At 43.8% G+C, this 20704-nt stretch overlaps 1 protein-coding gene across 1 annotated transcript; it reads left to right on the forward strand.

The window, feature by feature from the left end:
• The first annotated feature begins 1394 nt into the window (after nucleotides 1-1394).
• Nucleotides 1395-3523, forward strand: Calhm6 (calcium homeostasis modulator family member 6). The gene is made up of 2 exons (XM_028874788.2): nucleotides 1395-2031; nucleotides 3032-3523. The coding sequence occupies exons 1-2, from the start codon at nucleotides 1510-1512 to the stop codon at nucleotides 3443-3445; spliced, it is 936 nt and encodes a 311-aa protein (XP_028730621.1). The 5' UTR covers nucleotides 1395-1509; the 3' UTR covers nucleotides 3446-3523.
• The last annotated feature ends 17181 nt before the right edge of the window (nucleotides 3524-20704 follow it).

Raw genomic sequence — 20704 nt, forward strand, 5'->3', positions numbered from 1 at the left:
ATTATGTCAGAAGAACTGTCATGTGGAGAGTGAAGACAGGGGACAGTGAGATGTGGTTTCACCATGAAAGCCTGGGGTTCAGCTAGAGTTTCTGTTTCCTCTTTTGTTGTTGCTGATGCTTGTTTTGTTTTGAAACAGAGTCTCCTTGTGAAGCCCGGGAACTCCAGATGTAGACCAGGCTGACTTTGAACTCACTGAGGTCCACCTGTCTCTGCCTCTGCCTCCCCAGTGCTGTGATTAAAGGCGTGCACCACCAAGCTTAGCCTCTTGGTATTTTTTGAGTTGCCATATACCCTTCTCTGTGCTGATGATCTGTGGTCATGAAGTCATAATTTGACACCCCCTGGAGGTACAGACAGATTTATGGTATACCTGTGAAAAATACCCATTATACTAACAAGTAAATTAACAGTACTTTCAGCCTTTGGGATATCAGAGAGAGAAAATGTGTGTGTGTGTGTGTGTGTGTGTGTGTGTGTGTGTGTAAGAGAGTGGGAGTGTAGACAGAGACAGAGAGAGGAGTCAGCAGGGACTAACCTGGCACCCCTGCACTGGTGGTTGGGGGCGTCATACAGAAGAACTAGAACTGGACTTCATACTTCTATCACAGTTTTGCTGTGGTTTAGCTTATGAAGAAAAAAGGGAAAAGTGTGTCTCTGCTTCCTGTAAATGTCCTGTTTCTAGTAACTGGGTTTTGGCTTAGGAATTTGGATTGCATAATAGAGGGAAATTCAGTAGCTCTCTTGTTTTGATCAGCTGGCTACATTGTAAGAGGTCACGTTGGATTTGAGGAACGCTCAGCAACAGAGTAAGAGTCCTCTCCTGATAGAGTTCCAGAATTGAGGGAGCAATGTGACCAGGGCTTCGGCCTTCTGCTCTGTCCTTTGCAATTTGGATCCAGAAGGGCTGACTTGAGGCCGCGATGGAATAGAGAAAGGACAGACACACACCCATGCAATGAAGCTGAGATCAGGTAGAGTTCTCTCCAAACCTTATCGTGTGTATTAGGTACAGCACGGAGGAGCGGTTAGGCTGGAAAGCCTTCCCTGTGGGCCAGCATTCACAGCCTGTAAACTTCCAGGAGAAAGCTGTAGTTGCCAGTCTTTGCACGCACTGATCAACTGTTGATAAACACGCACACTCGGACCCCCCAAGAAAAGCTTTGCCAATATTCTAGACCCTGACCCATATGGGTAATGGCTTTGCCAATTTACCATGGACCAATTGGTCTAGGAGTCCTCGACAGGCTACCCATATCAAAATACAGTCTCTCACTCGGGGCTTCCTCTGTTCCCTGCAGTCTTGGGATGTGGAGTGAGTCCAGGGAGGTCAAGGATCTAGGGGCGTGTTTGTTGGCCTATGTTAGAGCTGGCTTGGTTGAAAAAGAAAAGTGAAACCCAGAAAGGGCTGAGAAGCCGTCTTCCTTTTTCTAAAGCTCCTTCAAAGCTGACACACAGAGCAGAGCCTAAGCGTCTGAGCCCAGCGGGGTGCCCAGGGTGAGCAGAATCCATGGAGAAGTTCAAGGCGGTGCTGGACCTGCAGAGCAAGCATAGCAGCGCCCTGGGCTACGGCTTGGTGACCCTGCTGACGGCGGGTAGCGAGAAGATCTTCTCCGTGGTGGTGTTCCAGTGTCCCTGCAGCGCTACCTGGAACCTGCCCTACGGCCTGGTGTTCCTGCTGGTGCCAGCGCTGGCGCTCTTCGTCCTGGGTTGCGCGCTGAGCGCTCGCACCTGGCGCCTGCTCACCGCTTGCTGCTCAGGGAGCCGGAATTCCAGCTCCTGGTCGCACAGCGCGTTCGTGTGCTTGCAAATCACCGCGGCCGCCTCTGTCCCGGCCGTCACCTGGGTGGCGGTAGCGCTGCTCGGGGGCTCCTTCTACCAGTGTGCTGTCAGCGGGAGCACATACATGGCCAAGCGCCTGTGCGGGGATCTAAACGACAGCTGCGTCGGCAACCTATCGCAGGTTCCCTGCAACAAGCAGGAGATGGAGGAGATGCAGGACATCCTGAGTCAGCTCAAGGCTCAGTCTCAGGTCAGACTCCCGGCGGGCGCGATGGGGAGGCGCCGAGAGGCCAGGAAGAAATCAGTGGGTTTTCTCTAGACCAGCGACAGTGAATATTTCAATGGCAGGGAAAAGGAGGAGGCATTCGTCCCGTAGCTGGCGCTGTAGGAGCCAGAATAAGCGCACCTGGGTTGTGTACTTTAGGCGCCATTCTTTAGTGTTCCCTTCCACGGTGCAGCAAATACTCGGGCCAGGTGAAGTTGCACATCCGGGGGAAACGAGAAGCAGTTTTACAATAGATTCCGTCTTGCCAGACCCAAACCCACCACCCACGCTATCCACAGACTTAGGAAGCCCCGGGCTCTTTAGAATGGATGCTCCTTTCTCTGGATCCGCAGAAACTCCACGTTTTCAGTTCATGGGTAGTGACGTGTGAGCTTCTAGGGCACTCAACATAACTTGGACTGTGGTTGACTTTTCTTTTTCGTTTCGTTTCCTCTTTCTTTCTCTCTCTCTTTCTTTCTTTCTTTCTTTCTTTCTTTCTTTCTTTCTTTCTTTCTTTCTTTCTTTCTTTCTTTCTTTCTTTCTTTCTTTCTTTCTTTCTTTCTTTCTTTCTTTCGTGGTTTTGTTTGTTTGTTTGTTTTTTCGTTACAGGGTTTCTCTGTGTAGCTTTGGGCATTTCCTGGAACTCACTTTGTAGACCAGGTTGACCTCGAACTCACAGAGATCCTCCTGGCTCTGCCTCCCGAGTGCTGGGATTAAAGGCGTGCGCCACCACCGCTGGGCATTGGGGGTGGGGGGCAGGGGTTGGTTGACTTTTCAAGACCGCAGTTGTGTTGATGTACTGGGGAGTGTGTGTGGGGGGTGTTACTAACACTTCGGGGGGCGGTGTTACTAACACTTCTTATTCTAAAGGACTTAAGACTTGTTCATCATTATAGCTGGTAAATAGTTTAGACTTTATCCAGGTTTTTAAAATGTTTCTAATGTCAAAGGTCACTAAGCTGCCGTTCTGTTGTGTTTTCTGTAGGTGCTGGGCTGGGTCCTGATAGCAGCCGTCATCGTTTTACTTCTGGCTTTTAAGTCTCTCATTCGATGCTTCTCCCCGGTTAGTTATCTGCAGCTACAATTCTGGGAAATATATATGGAAAAGGAGGAGCAGATCCTTCAAAAAGAAGCTTCGGAGAATGCGACCCAGTTGGCAAAAGAGAACGTTAGGTGTTTCTTTGAGTGCAGTGATCCAAAGGAATGCAAAACCCCAAGCAGTGAAGCGTGGCAGCACATTTCGGCACTGTACACTTTCAATTCCAAGGACCAGTTCTACAGCATGCTGCATAAGTATGTTACTAGACAGAAGACGGATGGGGATCGTAGCTCTATGGAAGAAGATGCATCGGTCCCTGCCCTTGGCTTTGTAGATGAATCTAAGATCACACACTCGTAGGGTGTGATCTTACAAATGAACAGGGAGAAAAATCGTTTTAAATTGTTTCATATAAAAAATATAAACATTAGCATGTTTTATGGCTGCTTGCTTTCTTCCACATTGTGAGACGTTTAGATCTGAAGCTGTAACCTACGCTTAACAATTTTTTTCTTGTATTAAGTGTTAAACAAAACTGAGAAAAAATAATTTAGTCAAAGTGACAATCTGGGTTAAAAGTTTTATATCTCTATTCTAGGTTTGTGTCAAATAGGAGCCATTGGTGAAGGAATAATTGAACGTCAGATATTTTTGTTAGGTTACCTGATGTTCATTTCAAGGTTGGGACTTTGTGGTTGTTTGCCAAAGACAGAGTTTTTAGTTAAGAATCTAACACGACATTATAGCTTTCTTTGTGCTATATTGAAGAGCACACTATTTCTAGTCAGGCCCACTGCAATTGTTCAAGTACTATGACTCTAATATGGTCACTGTACGAAAACTAATCAGGAAAAGGAAAACTGTAGGCAATGATGCTTTGAGTTTTTAAAGTCAAAGGCTGGATGTGATAGCATAGACCTTTAACCCTAGCACTCAGGAGGCAGAGGTAAGCAGGACTCTGTGGATTTGAGGACGCCCCAAGTTCCAGACCAGATTTGAGTCTTGTCTCAAACAAAACAAAATAAAACAAACAGACAAATTTGTTTGCCTGTGCTGCATTCATTTTTAAGGTCAGAGGAAACTTTCAAACACTATCCACTATGGTAAATTTAAAGTACACGTACCAAAAAGAGGTTGAGGGCAGAAGGGGTGATTCAGTGCTTAAGAGCTTTTGCAGCTCTTGTAGGGGATTCAGCTTCAGCTCCCAGCACCCATATATTGGCTCATGATCATCTGTAACTTCAGTACCAGGGCATCTGATGCCACCTTCTGACCTCTTTGGGCATTGTGCCACTATGATGTACATACATGCATGCAAGTAACAGACCTGTACATGCAAAACAAAAATATAGCTCTTTACAAAGACAGACAGGATAGCATTATGACCTGCCCCCCACATCTAGTCATCATGCATTTTCAAAAGAACAGGGAAGCAAGATTAAAAACCAATGTCATCCAAATAATTAAAAACACAATTGTGATCCCATTTAGAGTAGGAGATTTAGGGGTTAGGGAGAACAGCTTATTAGCCAAAGTGGAGGGGTTGGAGGTAAACCATGTTTCCCTCCCAAGTAGAAACCGAGAAGAATGAACTTGAATTGAGTTGATCAAAACAGGAAAAGTGCACTTTGTACACAGACATGCTGGCCTCTTGATGGGTAGGAAGTGAAAACTCTGTGAAAGCAGCTACAGACAGACTCCTGCTCCTTGAAACTGTTAAGATCTAGCTCGTCATTTTCTGCCCAGCCCCCAAATTTATGGTCTCTTCCTGTAGTTTTAAAAATGTGAAATCTCTAAACTGTAAAACAATTAAGCTTTCATCAGATTTAGTCCTCTCTCCTCCCCTGGCAAGTTCTGTGTCAGCGTCTGTCGCCTCTTTTTTTTTCCATTACACAGGGGTGGATGTCCTGTTGCGGGCGGGGGTGGGGGGGGCGGGTCACATTTAACAAGCAACTTGGCAGGACACACTCCATGATCACCAAATGATGTGCTTTTGAAACCATCCCATGTCTAGTTTCGTTTCCAGTCCTTTATTTCATTCTCCATTGTTTTGGCTTGTGCTCCACATTTTCTTCTAGACTCTAGAAAACTTTGAAAAATATATTTAAGATTAAAAACATTATAATGGCCGGACGGTGGTGGCGCACGCCTTTAATCCCAGCACTTGGGAGGCAGAGGCAGGCGGATCTCTGTGAGTTCGAGGCCAGCCTGGGCTACCAAGTGAGTTCAAGGAAAGGCACAAAGCTACACAGAGAAACCCTGTCTCGAAAAACCAAAAAAAAAAAAATAAAATAAAAAATAAAAATTGTAATGGAAGAAAACTATGGATTAAACACCTCATTCCTTTGTAACCTGCGCTTCTCAGAGGGGGCCTAATACCAGGGTCACACTGTGACCTTTTAAATGTTAATCTTTATCTTGTACACAATGTAATCTCACCACACCAGTATACTGCCATTTAACTCAACAAAAAGTTACTGCACAATTCTTTGGGTTACTGGTATAAGCTCTCTTATTTTATGTACACATTTGCAAACACACACATGCCATAAAAATGCATAAAGATAAACACTAAATTATCAAATGTGGTTACTTTGGGACGTTAAGATTGATGTAGAAAATTGGAAAAAAAATTCTTAGCTGGGTGGTGATGGCACACGCCTTTTATCCCAGCACTGGGGAGGCAGAGGCAGGCAGATCTCTGAGTTTGAGGCCAGCCTGGTCTACTGAGCAAGTTCCAGGACAGTCAGGGCTACACAGAGAGATTCTGTCTGGAAAAACAAAATTTAAAAAAAAAAGAAAAAATCCTTACGCACATTTGATCTTTGGACTTAGGGATAACTGTGTAATTAGAAAAGATTCAGAATTCTGCATGGTTATTGATATATGCAACCAACAAAGCAGTTTTATATCTGTAATCAGTGTTCATTTTTGACAAGTTTGTGGGATACCCACAAAACACATTATTCACATTCAAGACGGAGGACTTGAAAGCTAGATAGGATGAGCATGTAAGGTCCCATGGGCAGTGAAGGTAAAACCATAGTTGGGGTCTGTGGCTTAGTGCAGCTACTTGTCTATTTCCATTACTAATTCTCATAGTTCCCTTCTTAGCCAGGTGCTTCTGTGAGCAGAGACCCAGATTTCCTCAGGAAGGCCTAATACTCCACATTTCATTCTGAAATGTGGCAGCTAAGGTAGCTAAGACATCTTTGAATAAACATTGTGTGACCAAGACACAATAGGATTATTTCCTGGTGAGGACATGGTCTTTGTCATTGGGTAAGACAATGGGCCTGTCTTCAAACAGACCACACTATGGACTCAAGACCCATGTCCTGATTTGCTGTGTGTTTTCTGGCTTAACAGATGAACCTACATTATCACCCTAGCTTTATGCTGTCCTGAAACTTTAATCTTAAGAGAGACACAAGAGAGAGAATGCGTAGTTAAAACTTGCTGAAAGACAAATATATATTATTGCAAGAGAATTCTCCATTGTGATGAGCGCTGGGCAAGATAATATAGTTCAGAAACCATAGATTACACATGGTCATTCTCCATCCCAAACCATGGCTAAAAATATCAACACTGCAAGTCCCTAGGGAACACCTGATGGTACAACAATGTCCCAAGTGCCTCTGGCTGAACAACATCTGGGAAAACCTGTTTCGAATATCCTACATCTTATCTACCAGGTGGCTTATGGTAAATAATTCTCTAGAAGACAAAAGACAGAGAAATCCTCTTGGGGCCAGTCTCTGTGTTATGACCTAGTCATGAGCCCCCCAGAGATCACCAGGAGTCTGAGTTCGTATGCAAAAGCAAAGAGCCTTTATTGCAAGCTTAAGCTTGGGCTTCCCATCCATTCCGACATAGTGGTTGGATCAGGGAGAGCACTGAGCTCAGTTATGGCAGGAATTTTAAAGAGTAAAGGATGGGGGTAGGGGAATTCTGGATTCAGACCAGGGTTGAACTCCTGTTTGGGCAGGAGTGAGGTAACAGATGTCTTGTCAAACAGGGATTGGTACTGACATTGCTGCCAGGAAACTGGCAACCTATATACAAGTGATGTAAGCTATGCTTTATGCCTTGGAGCATCTAGTACTTGTTTGTCTCAATTCTGATTGATCTCCCGGAGGGTACAGTTTGTGGCTTTTCCTGGTTACTGTAATGATGAGGCCTAGTTCCAGTATTGTTAGTATGCAGCCTGTCATGGCTGCACTAATGTTAAGGTAGGCCTCTTCGACTCTGCACCTCTTCACTCTGATGCTTATTTTATCAGCTGCCTGCCGTGGCACTCTTCCTAAGACACCTCTGCTTCTGCGGCTTTGACTGAGACCCAGATTGTTGATACCAGCAAATCTGGTAGAGGCTGAGCTCCTGCCATTGGAGGAAGAGACTGCTACTCAGTTTCCAAAACTGAAGAGATGTAATCAGCTTCTTCAGGTTCCTCAAGCCTAAGTTCCCCCGCCATGCTGGACTGACAGCAAAGTCAACCTTTCCCTTCCTTAACTTGCTTTGCTCAGGCATTCTGTCACAGTAACAGCTCATACGCCTATACATATGCCTCTTGCAGAAGAGAGGAAGCTGGCCGAAGAGATGACATTTCTGGGCCGTTGATGAGGCTGTTATCAACTCTGGAGGAGCCAAGAGCACAGGGTTGACACTCAGCAATGGGTCTCCTCACTCCTGAGCTCCTTGGAGGTAACTTACATGGCTAAGAAGACCCTTGCACACACAGTAGGTTGTGCTGCCGGAGAGAACACTGACCTGGATGTGCTATTGTTTTACAGGAAGTAGAAAGGATCCTGCATCTCACCTGAGGAGACATTGCTCTCTCCAACCAAGGCTGTGAGCCATAAATGCAATTCTGTAAAATGGACGGATAAAAATTAGGGACCAGGAATGCCTGATATACTTGGTAACTTATGAACATCACTGAAATACATTTTAAAAAAAAACAAAACTGATTACTGTAAGAATTAGTGACCATTATGGTGTCCATCTGGCTAAGACTAGAATCAGACTCCAGAGAAGCCTCACAAAAATATTTTGAGCCCTATAATTTTAACCCCTAATAAGATGAAATTCAGAAGTTCTTTGAATTTCTTTGTCTAGCTGCCAACTTAATTCTAATAAAGTTTTTCTTCTCCTATGACTGACTCTTCCTCTCTCCTCCCTTCTCCTCTCCTCTCCTTCTCTCCCAACTTAATTCTAATAAAATTTTTCTTCTCCTATGACTGACTCTTCCTCTCTTCTCCCTTCCCCTCCCCTTCCTTCTCCTCTTCTGGCTGTCTCTTCTCTTCTCCTCCCCTCCTCCCCTGTCCTCTCTCTCACTGTTGCTAAAACTCCTTTCCAGAATGGAGATGTAAGCCACATCTCCTCCTTTTCCTAAGGTCACAATGACAAACTGAAGCACACTAAAACTAAAACTCACTCCAAGGAACCAATGGATTTATTGGGCTTCCTTACGGAGCAGAAGTGAGGGATTATTTATAGGGGTGTGGGTACTCCTCCCCAAACCAGCCACCCCTGGAAAGCCTTAACCCGCCGGGAAGAGGGTTTCCCCACAGCTGCATGGATGGAGTCACTAGTCTTCCCTGGCATGCATGTGTGTATTCTATGTATGTATTCAAGCCCTCACCTCAGGCCACAGCAAAGCTGCCAGTTGATAGGGAGCTGCTGAGTACTCAGATACTTGTGGAGGCGAGGAGGGTATGGAGTGGGTAGCATGGAGTGGGGAGGAAGACTCATCTCACAGCCACTGGGCCACCATGTGTCGTCCAGGCTTCTTCAAAGATACTCAGATGCACTCAGAAAGAGGGAAGTGCATGAAATCAAATCCATATGTGTTTCCTCTTAAAAATCAAAACAACCCTAACTTCTTGCTGGGTTCCCAGCTCTGCCCAGGACTTCCTGATGGGGCAACTGTTATTCCATTAATGTGCAAGCTCAGAGGACAGGCTTGAAAGAGGTCACATTTCTTCTTCACTTTTCAGTCTGCTTGCTGCCGATCTTACTAGCAGGATTCCACAACCTCTCTAGGCTCATTGGCACACCCATCCCAGCTAGTAGTTGCCTCCTTCTTGCAGACAGTGAAGCTGTTCAAACAGTTTTTATTTTCTTTAAATTCTGGAGCCTCACTATTCCTGTTGCAGTTTGAGATCTGACATTGACATTATTTCTCTCTCTCCCTCTGTCCCTGCTCTCTTGGAGCCAGGCTACAAATGAGGTCTCTATGCTTTCCTATAACACTGCCTTAATAAATGATGGCCCTTTCTGTGAATAATGAATCAAAATAGAATAAATGCTCACTCCCAATGACAGGCCATCAAAAGAGGAACTTCCAAATAAAATTGTTACTTGAAAGGATATATTCAGTCATGACAAAAATAAAAGCAAAAGGTGCTTTTCTAGTGGCATGAAATAGCCAAAGGCAAGGAGAGAAGAAAAGGAAGCCTGGCCTGGAGGATGCTGCAGAGCACATAGTAGGTGCTTTTTGTCCCAGCGGACCTGAGGAGTCTGAAACCCACCAGAGTGGGGCCATGAGCTGCATGATTACACCTCAGAGTCTGTAAATCTGCTCAGGAATGAACAGCATCTGGCCTCTGGCAATGGGGCTGGACTGCCATTTTAACTGAAAAGAAATCTTCCTCAGAAACTGTCACCCGTCACCACTCCACTCAGATGAGCAGCTTCACTTCCTAGCAGAGGGAGGAACTTCAGTCTCTAGACGTGTTAAGAAAAGATTTCTAACCAAGGGGAGCGGCAGGAACAGGGGGAAGTAGGGACAAGACCATGAGCAAACAAAAATTCAGTTGAAATGTATCTACTCAGGTGTTTGGTTCCCCCCTCACTATGCTTCTAGAATGCCAGCCCCTTCCCTGGATTCCCTTATTCTCTATGCAGTTTATCAGAAGAGTCTCTAACTTGACTGACCAAAGGAAAAGATTTTAATAAAAATGACATGATAAGGGATTCATATTTATCTGTGTTGAAATACATAGTCTCCAGCATCCACCAAGCTGCTTATTTTATTCAGTGTAAGTAGATAGCTGGACCATTCAGGTGGCTCAGCAAGAAAATGTGTTTGCTCTCAAATCTGGCAACCTGAGTTTGATTTCTGGGTTCCTATATGGGGGGAAGACAAATTAACTACTGAAAATGTCTTCCGACCTCCACACGAGCACGTGTGCACGGATATATACATGCACACACATACGAGCACCCACAATAAATTAATGTCATTTTAAATTTTAAAATAAGTGGAGAGCCAAGGAACTCTAGAGATTTGAGAAAAGGCAGATGTAAAAACAAACAGAAAAAAAGTTATTGGAAGTAACAGAAACAACCCGTTTTAAATATAACTTTAAAAAACCCTATTGTTAATAATTTCAGGGTTATAAATGGAATGTATATGTATCTATATGTATTCATACACACACACACACACACACACACATATATATATATATATATGTGTGTGTGTGTAATCTGTTAAAACATTTAAAAAACAAAGAATAACTGGAAACTAGTAAGATGGTAACAGATGGAATCAAGCATATTGAAGACAAGTTTTGGGGGAAATCCCTTGACATAGCAGATTAAGATAAACAGAAAAGCAAGAAGAGTGAAAAAAATTAGGGGACCACTCCAGGAGCCCAATGGCCTTCTGATATGACTTTGGGAGAAACAGGGAAATAGGAGAAGATGTCATTAAAGAAATCAATTGCAAGTTTTCTCCAAATGGAAAGAGGTATGATAGACTTCAAGACCATGATTTTCTCCAAATGGAAAGAGGTATGATAGACTTCAAGAGCATGATTTTCTCCAAATGGAAAGAGGTATGGACTTGGAGACTATGGTCAGCACAGTGGATGGATACACACCCAGATGGAAGTGTAACATGGTACAACTTCAGGGTGCTGAAGCAATGGGCAAAGTCCTCAGTTTTACCCAACAGACAGAAGAGACCGAGGATAAAGATTCAAACAGCACTGTGTTCTGAAAAGCAACTGGAAGTGGGTGATAGTATTTTTCACAAGCATTGTTTCCTGTTCATCCTAGCCACCAGCAGAGTACACAGTCTTCTAGAAAAAGAATATGATAACAAAGGTAAGGAATTGCAGCAAGAAAAACGGGGCTCCATGGAAGATCAAGGGGAAAATCCCACAGATAATAGTTGGAAGGAAACATCTTAAAGGAATTACAGGGCAAAACCATTCTATCAATAAGACCAGACCAGACAGCAGGCTTGTGATGGGAAAAAAGTTACAACAATGTTTGTTGGGAAACCACTGAGATCTCATTTAGGTCATTTGCGGTGGCTTTAAAACACATTTCCAAAGACCTTGAAATTCTCTCCTGAAAGAGGTGAACATCAGTGTCCTCACTCACCAGTGTGCTGGACTGAACAGCTCAATTAAAATGAGGAAAAAAATGTAAAAGAGATGACAAGGTCTTCAAAGCCTCCTCTAATAAAGGAGACAGGACTAGCAACTTTCCGTGTGTGTGTGTGTGTGTGTGTGTGTGTGTGTGTGTGTGTGTGTGTGTGTGTGTAGTTGAGGTGGGGATTATGTGGAAGAAAAACCTCATCTTTCCTATGCAGGAGTTGAAAAACAATGCCTCCTGCTGTGGGATGGTCTATATGTCAAATTGCTCTGATTGGTCAATAAATAAAACACTGGTTGGCCAGTGGCCAGGCAGGAAGTAGGTGGGACAAGGAGAGAGGAGAATTCTGGGAAGCAGAAGGCTGAGGCAGAGAGACACTGCAGCCACTGCCATGACCAGCAGCATCTGAAGACGCTGGTAAGCCACCAGCCACGTGGCAAGGTATAGATTTATGGAAATGGATTAATTTAAGCTATAAGAACAGTTAGCAAGAAGCCTGCCACGGCCATACAGTTTGTAAACAATATAAGTCTCTGTGTTTACTTGGTTGGGTCTGAGCGGCTGTGGGACTGGCGGGTGACAAAGATTTGTCCTGACTGTGGGCAAGGCAGGAAAACTCTAGCAACAGCCTCCCACAGAAATTCCAGCAAGAGACAAATGCCACGCATTCAGAAACATTGTAAATAGCAGAAGAATTGGCTTGATACAATAGGCAAGAGGTACTGATACCACACAGAGAATCATAGTGGGGGTGGCAGTCATGGAGGTCAGGAACAGAGAGGAAGAAGGCACATGGTTTATAGTCTTATCTTAGTCCTTAAACTATTTTCATTAATTCATTTTAAAGAGTAAATAAACAAGAAAGAAGCAGGGTCATTTGTAAAATACCCACTGAAAGACATGGAAGGATCTGGAAGGATACCAGTGCTCCCATCACTACTTGACATCTTCTGCAATGCCCAATATTCTTCAAGAGGCCTTCTGGTATGGTCGTTGTATCTATAGGACAGACATTAGCCTCAGTTTAAGATTCCCTGTGTGCTTCCAGATGAGAAGCTCCTGGTGTGCTGAGTTCCAGTGAATCTATAACCAGCTCCAGGGTTTTGTGGTGGTGGTTTCCTCCACGGGTTTAAGGTATGAAAACCTATTCGGTTCTTTACTAGATTTCCCCTTGTTCTGGATTTTCTTCCTCTTTGCAATAGCACTCAAAAACTTTAAAGCAGAAGCTAGTGTACTGACAAAATGTCGACTGCATACTCATTACATGACCACGGTGTTAGGGGTCAGGAAAGACCAGTGATGCAATGGATGTCAGAGACACAGACAGTTCATCCTCAAGGAGCAGCATCACATGGCATGGATTAAGTAAGGCAAGACATACATTGACTAAGAATTACAGGAAGGGTTGTTGAGAGAAGGCATGAGAGCATAAGCACAGAACACATTTTTGGAAGCTTGCTTGTTTACGCACTGTCCAGAAGGAGGGCATTTCACAGCGTGTGAGAAGTCAAGGAAGTAGGGCCAGCACTATGCATCCGGGAATCAACCTCTATCAGCCTTGCAGCGCCACTGGGTACAGAACTACAGAGAAAGGCAGGGAGCAGGGGGCTTCATTTGTCACACAAGGAACCAGTACTGCCCTGTGGACAATGGAGGAGCAACGGAGAAGCTGCTATCAGATAAGCCAGATGCAGAGGGATCATTCTTGTGAAGGATTTTTTTTTAAAAAAACTCTGTGACTATTATGTAAACAGAAAAAATAGAACAATATAATTTACCCACCATAAACATAGATTTAACCATTGTTAAAATGTCTAAGCACTATTTAGTGTTTTTAAACAAGGACTTTCAAAGGGAAGATTCAAGAATAAACAAAGGCAAAATAATAATAATGGTAGCAATAAACTCAAACCCCATATATTATCAAGTCCAGTGTCCACATGTCAGCTTCAACAATCACCAGTGTATTGTCTGCCTTATCTGTGTGCTGCTGTTTCCTCTGCTGCTAGGTTATTTCAGGCATGTCTTCAACATCATTTCACCTGTGAATATGTGTGTGTGTGTGTGTGTGTGTGTGTGTGTGTGTGTACTTACATAATATATGTTTAAAGGGAAAGACACCAAAGCTCACACCACCATCATTGCATCTGAGAAGCAGTAATTCTCTGACATTCTACAACACAGACAGCATTTTTGTGTCATGAAAGTATCAGTCATTTGAATTGTGATTCATATAAAGACCATATATTAAAAACTTAAAGTACTCCTTAAATGTCTTTTTGTTTAATTGATCCTTTATTATGGATACTTAACACATTATTTTTAAATTTTTACATTGTGGTAAAATTTCTATACCACAAGATTTATGATTTTGCTCATCTTTAAGTACATATTTCAATAGCTCTAAGTTCATTCACAGGGTCCATCCATGTGCTAGCATGTGTCCAAATGTCCTTCCTTTCATGCTGAATGAAAGTTCCTTGTAGATATGTCCATATATATTAAAATAACCACCTTTAACATTCATCCACTGACGGACACTTGGACTGATTCCACATTTTGGCTATAACGAACAGTGCTGCTATGAACATGGGCACACAAAGATCATTTCAAGACTGCTTTTATATTGAACTAGCAGTAAAAACGATGGATAACAGGTAATTCTATTGTTTACTTGCTAAGGAGCCAGCACAGCATGTACTCCAGCAGATGCACCATTTACACTCTTACCAAAGGCTCACCAGGTCTGGTCTTTACATTCTCACCCAAACTGGTTACTGGCTGTTTCTTTTGTGTGTGTGTGTGTGACGTCTGCATGCGTGAGGAAATGTATGTGCTTGAATTGCATGCATATGAGTGTGGGGGCCAGAGGTTGATACCAGATGTCACTTTCCACCTTATGGGGGTCACTCCACTCAGTTTTTACACCCTGGGTTTGGAGAGTTGGCATTCTTAGTAAAGAATAGCCCTGGAGCTGTCTATACCACAGCAGCCCATTTTTGGGACTTTGTCCCCCATCCATTTGTTTTGAGTCAACATCCTCCTGAGGGCTCCACACATCAGGTGTTTACAACTTATAAGGTAGTTTTCAAAAGAGTAACCTTTTAAAAAGTGCTTTTAATTTGATCTCCCATGTTAATGGCATACATTTTATCTACTTTACTTTGTTACTTAACATATTATAAAAATCATCACAAACTGCAGTAAGTTAGACATTATTCATTATTTTAATTGTAATATAACACTTCATTTTTGGGTTGGGTTGGTTAGAAAGAACGTTGTTTTGAACTGGAGTTCTTTCTAATTGAAATGCAAAATGTCCTAGGCAGCCATAGACAGTCACAGCTGGAGCTTGGGAGGTGTCTACTAGCAGTTTAGGATAAGGATCTTCTCTCTTTCAGCTTTTAAACATCTTATAGCAATAACACTTGTCACTGTATTAGCTGGGGATGTAGCACAGCAGTAGAAGTAGTAGTAGTACTTGACCAGCAAGTACAAAGCCTTGGACTCAACCCTTAGCCTGGCTACATCAATCAGTCAATAAAATCGACTTTGAACTATTTTATTTCTTGGCTCCAGGTTTTTGTACAGATTTCTCTGGGGGTATTTTCCCTTTTTTCTTTTCTTTTCCTTCCTTCCTTCCTTTGTTCCTTCATTCCTTCATTCCTTCATTCCTTCGTTCTTTCGTTCCTTCATTCCTTCGTTCCTTCCTTTGTTCGTTCGTTCCTTCCTCTTCTTCCTTCCTCTCTTCTTCCCTCCCTCTCTCTCCTCCCTCCCTTTTCTTACTATTATTATATTTACAACTTTGGGACATTACCATTGTACAACTTTGGAAAGGAAATGTCTCCTGTAAAGCCTATTGTGTTGGTTTGGTTCCCATCTGGTGGTGCTATTGAGAGGTGATTGGCTTATGAAGATGCAAACTTAACTGATATATTAACATGTTGCTGAATCCATAGCTCAATAGACTTTGAGAAGATGAGCCTAGTTGGAGAAAGCAGGTCATTGTAACTTTGGGGATTATATCTTATCCTTGGTCTCCCATTCATATTCATCATTACAGTCTCTCTCTCTCTCTCTCTCTCTCTCTCTCTCTCTCTCTCTCTCTCTCTCACACACACACACACACACACACACACACATTCTCTCTCCCCTCAACCCCTCAACTTCCTAGCTGTCATCACTGAGCAGCTTTACTCCATCATGCCCTTTTTTTTATGGTGTGCTCACTTACCACAGACCCAGAAACACAGAACCAGCAACCACACAGTGAACTCTCTGAAACTGTGAGCTCAGTTACCCTGCCCTCTTGTGAGTGGTTTGTCGTAGTGACAAAAGCTAAAGCCATCATATAATTCTTCACTGTCTCAGTTGTTTTGCTTTCTGTCACTTTTCCTCAGCGATCCTCATTGCCTATTATCGTAAGTGTTTGCAGAATGCAGGAGACACTGAGAAAAATTCACAGCTACAATCTGATGTGTGCTTAGAAGAGGTCCTTCTGACAGCACATCACCACACTGCTGCGTCCATCTCGTTCAGGCGGGAAATGCTGTTCATGATCAATGGAAACTCTCAGGTAGGCATGTCCAATGAAGATGCCATTCTGGTTGTGTGGGTACCAAAGTGGAGAATCACTCAGTGGAACACAAGGATATGTAGTCCTCCTGCTGGGGATGTCTTTCTGTATGCTGTGAATGTGTGTTGCTCTGATTTGGTTGATAAATAAAATGCTGATTGTCCAGTAGCCAGGCAGGAAGTATAGTACAGGTGGGATAAGCAGAGAGGAAGAGGAAGGCTGAGTGAGGAGTCTCCAGCCAAACAAAGAGGAAGCAAGATGTGAAGGCAGAACTGAGAAAAGGTACAAAGCTATGTGGCTAAACATAAATAAGAATTATGGGTTAATTTAAGTGTAAGAGCTAGTCAATAGTTAGCCTGAGCTAATGGCTGAGCAGTTTTAATTAATATAAGTCTCTGTGTGTTTACTTGGGTCCAAGTGGCTGCAGGGCCGCAGGAGCTGGACAGGACTAGGAAAACTTCAGCTATATCCTCCCATTCCTCAAAGTGTGTGTGTGGCTTTCAATATGAAGATAGTTTGCTGCTTTGGGGATGTTAGAGCCAAGCATGAACCTTCTTTCACAGCAGAGTATTTTCATTCAACCTCAGCTCACCTCTGTCTCCACAAACACCTTGAATCTTGTCTCTTGGAGACTGTTGTGGCCAATGCTCTTTCTCTGAAGCTCAGATGTCATCTGCTCCATGACCACTCAGTGTCATGAAGCCTTTTCCAGAAGGAGACTCTTTCTGGAGCTCTGAGTTAGGCTTGTCTCCCGTGATCTGGATCCTCGCCTTGTCCATCTCTTCATGACTGTTTCAGCCTGTATTCTCCCTCATGTATATTTTCAAATCCCTACATTCTTATGACAATAAAGGGGCAAACAGCAGAACTTTAGGCAGAATACCCTGTGGTGATAGTGTGTTCCCCAAAATATTGTGTACCCTAATAAACTTATCTGGGGTCAGAGAACAGAAAAGCCACTAGATACTTAGCTAGAAAATGGTGGCACTTACGCCTTTAATCCTAGCATTCCAGAGGCAGGAATTCCTCTGGATCTCTGTGAGTTCAAGGCCACATTGCAAACAGCCAGATGTGGTGACTCATGCCTTTAATCCCAGAAAGTGATCCTTTAATCCCAGGGAGTGAGGCAGAAAGCATAAAGGTATATAAGGCGCGAGGACCAGAAACTAGAAGCATTTGGCTGGTTAAGCTTTCAGGCTTTTGAGCAGCAGTTCAGCTGAGATTCATTCTGGATGAGGACTGAGAGGCTTTCAGTCTGAGGAAACAGGATCAGCTGAGGAACTGGCAAGGTGAGGTGGCTGTGGCTTGTTCTGCTTCTCTGATCTTCCAGCATTCACCCCAATAACTGGCCTCAGGTTTGTTTTTTATTAATAAGACCATTTAAGATTCATGCTACAATACCCTGTCTCTTTCATTTTACAGCCAATTTTCTTAAAAACAACAACAACAACAACAAACAAACAAAACCAAAAAAACCCATCTCATCTCCCACTGATGCCTCCAGCCACTATAAACAGCATCCTGCAGCTATCAATGTCCTGAAGTTGCTCTGAGACAAAGACCTTCTCGTTACCAATTCCAACATCTTTTTTGTGGTCAAATTCTTTTGAGTCTTCTGTGGATTGATGTTAGGTTTCTGTGGTGGAAGAGTGCCATGGCAGATCAGGGTCAAGGAAGGCCACAGGGATCATACCACCGAACAGATCTCACTCAAGAGATTTATTTTGGGGGGTGAGGGAGGTGAGGAGAGTGAAAGGCCACCTCTGATGGGGACAAGAGAGATGAAGAGAGTGAGAGAGAAAGAGAGACAGAGACAGGCAGAGAGAGACAGAGAGAGAGGAGGCTGTGATGTTGGGGGTGGATGTGGGAGGCTGGTGATAACCTGGCTGCTGGCACTGAGTCTCTGAAGGCGGGCTGGGGGCAGATCTGGTTCCTAACAACTAACACCTCTGGTTACTCTTCTGTAACTTGACATCATGTTCCCAGGACCCCTCCCTCTACATGTCTGACTGGAATCTTAGCCTTCTGAGGGCTGTTCTTTCCTTCCTGCCTCTCAGATGGAGGTAAACTTAATGAGGAAAGATGGGGCTGAGTTGGAGAACAAGAAACTGTCTCATGACATCTATGTTTTGGGGGAAGACCTTGCAACTCTTTATTTGGCTTGGACTCCCTCCCTATTGATGTGGATTCTGCATGCAGAGCAGTCCAAGTGCCTGATGTGCGGTACCCACGACAGGGCACTCTTTTTATATTCAAACATTTGAGAAATACAATTTTGTTTCTGACTGCTGTGTTTTCAACAGTAAGGCGGCACTTGTAGACTGCGTGAGAACTGAGCTTCTCCTCAGATCACACATGGTCATACTGCATGTTTAACACCCCTTTTCTGTCAGCTGATGGTTTCCATAGATACTCTTGGTTGACTGTTGATCACGTTTGGCTAAAATTCTGGAAGGAACTTCAGTGACTAGATAGATTTTTTTTTAATAACTAGATAGATTTTTTTTTAATAAAATATGGGAGCTGGGGAGATGGCTCAGTACATAAAGTATTTGTTGTGTAAGCATGAAGACAGAAGTTCAGATCTCTAGAACCCACATAAATATTGGGCAGGCATGGAGCCTGCCTGTGACTCCAGCACTCAGAAGGCAGAGGCAGAACAAGCTGGCTAGACAGACTAGCATCCTTGAGCTCTGGTTTCTGTTGAGAGTTTCTGCTTCAATGAATAAGATGGAAAATGATTAGGGAAAACTCCCGTTGTCAGCCTCCGGCGCGCGCCAGCACACACACACACACACACACACACACACACACACACACACACACACACGTACCACACACAGAGACACACAAGAAATATGCGAGTGAGGAAAGTAAATTTGTCTCCTTCTTAAACGTTTTTAGAAGGTCTCTTTCTGTACCAAGCTCCATGGCAGGGAAACTTACTCTATCACTCGCTCCTTTAGTATTATTGAGATGTTAATTAGCTTCCACAGCTGGGTGATGAAACTGTGAAATATCTGGACTACCCAGAATCTATAATCCCAGCTGAATTTTTCGCCCTTAGTAGGGAATAATAGCTATACTCAGCATTAGTATGCTAGTAAATATTTAACAGATTTTTTTGTATGTTTAAAAAAATTGCAGATCTTTGTTGAACCAGTCTCTTTGGTTGCAACATCTTCCTTCACATAATACACTTGTTTTTCCATATTTCTACTTGGTCCTCCATGATCATGTCAACAGGGAACTTCGCACTCATTCCCAACAGCCCAACTGCTGACGTGGTCTGGACTCCCAAAGCTAAATTAGGAAAGCAGGAAACTCAAGAAGACAAGAAATAAGAGCCCAAAGTGCTGGGCAAGATGCTGCCACCCCCCTGTCCCCTCCACTCCATCCCACCCTCGCCCATCCCCCTTCCCCACCCCACAACTGCACACAGTAAACAGGGAAAGAACACCGACAGCAACTTGGGGATCATCAGAACAACACCCCTCTGACTCTTCTCTTTGCCTTTGGCTTTGCAAAGATAAGTGTTAAGTCTTAAACCTGGGACAAATGAATGGCTGAGGTGCCTATCTAACATATCAAAGAGAACCTGGCACCAAGTTCTCCCAGCATCCCTCAGTCCCTACCTGTTACAGGGTTCTCCAGGCTGCCATACCTTGACCCCTACCCTGAACTTCTTCAGCCCAGGGGCTGGGCTGCCCTTCCCCCAGATGCCCTTCCCTATATAAGGCAGACATTTTGGTTACCTGGGCTGTTTGGGCCTCCTGGCTGCTACACCTGGTTCTCTTCTCTCCCTCCCCCTCCCACTCCCCTCTCTCCTCACATGGCTCAGGGTCATGTCCATTCTGGACTCCCAGATGTCCCTGCCTCTGATCATGCTCTCCCACATATCTATAGTAAACTTTGTCCTCCACCACACCCAGGAGCAGTCATGGCCTTTCCTCTTTCTTCTTGTTTTTCTTCATTCAATTAAGAATCTGTTTGGATCAAAGTTCAGGGGCCAAGCTAAAGGATTTTGTGAAATGGAAGTATAATAAAACCCTGTAGTTGGGGGTTAGGGATTTAGCTCAGTGGTAGAGCGCTTGCCTAGCAAGTGCAAGGCCCTGGGTTTGGTCCTCAGCTCTGAAAAAACAACAACAGCAGCAACAACAAAAAACCCTCTTGCTGTCTAAAAGACTTCCCGCAGCCCTTCGCCAAAATGATAGAACTTCCCACAACCGCAGAAACACACTCTAAGAACAGGGACACTGACGCCACCCTCCTTTACTGCTTCTCTGGGCCACCGCTCAGGTATCAAGGACAACTTGGCATGGATTCCTGTGTCATTTTTTGCTGGCTTTCCAGATCAGGGGAAGGAGACCCACCTGAACCTTCAACTTTGAATTTGTGCAGCCCACGGCAGCAACTGCAAGACACACGTCATCACTAAATACTTGCTGGGTGACTACTGTGGCATTTGTTTCTATTTAGTTGAACAGATTCAAATTTTAAAAACCAATGCTATTAAACGCTACTAATTTTAAATTTATTATTTTGGAAGGACTACATTTTACTTTAAATTCTGCTGAGTTATTTAAACTCAGTTTAAACTCATTGAATTGATATGTGCTAAATAAAGTAGATTTTAAAGACTATTTCAG

Source organism: Peromyscus leucopus, chromosome 8a (genome assembly GCF_004664715.2).
Source record: "Peromyscus leucopus breed LL Stock chromosome 8a, UCI_PerLeu_2.1, whole genome shotgun sequence".
Lineage (NCBI taxonomy): Eukaryota > Metazoa > Chordata > Mammalia > Rodentia > Cricetidae > Peromyscus > Peromyscus leucopus.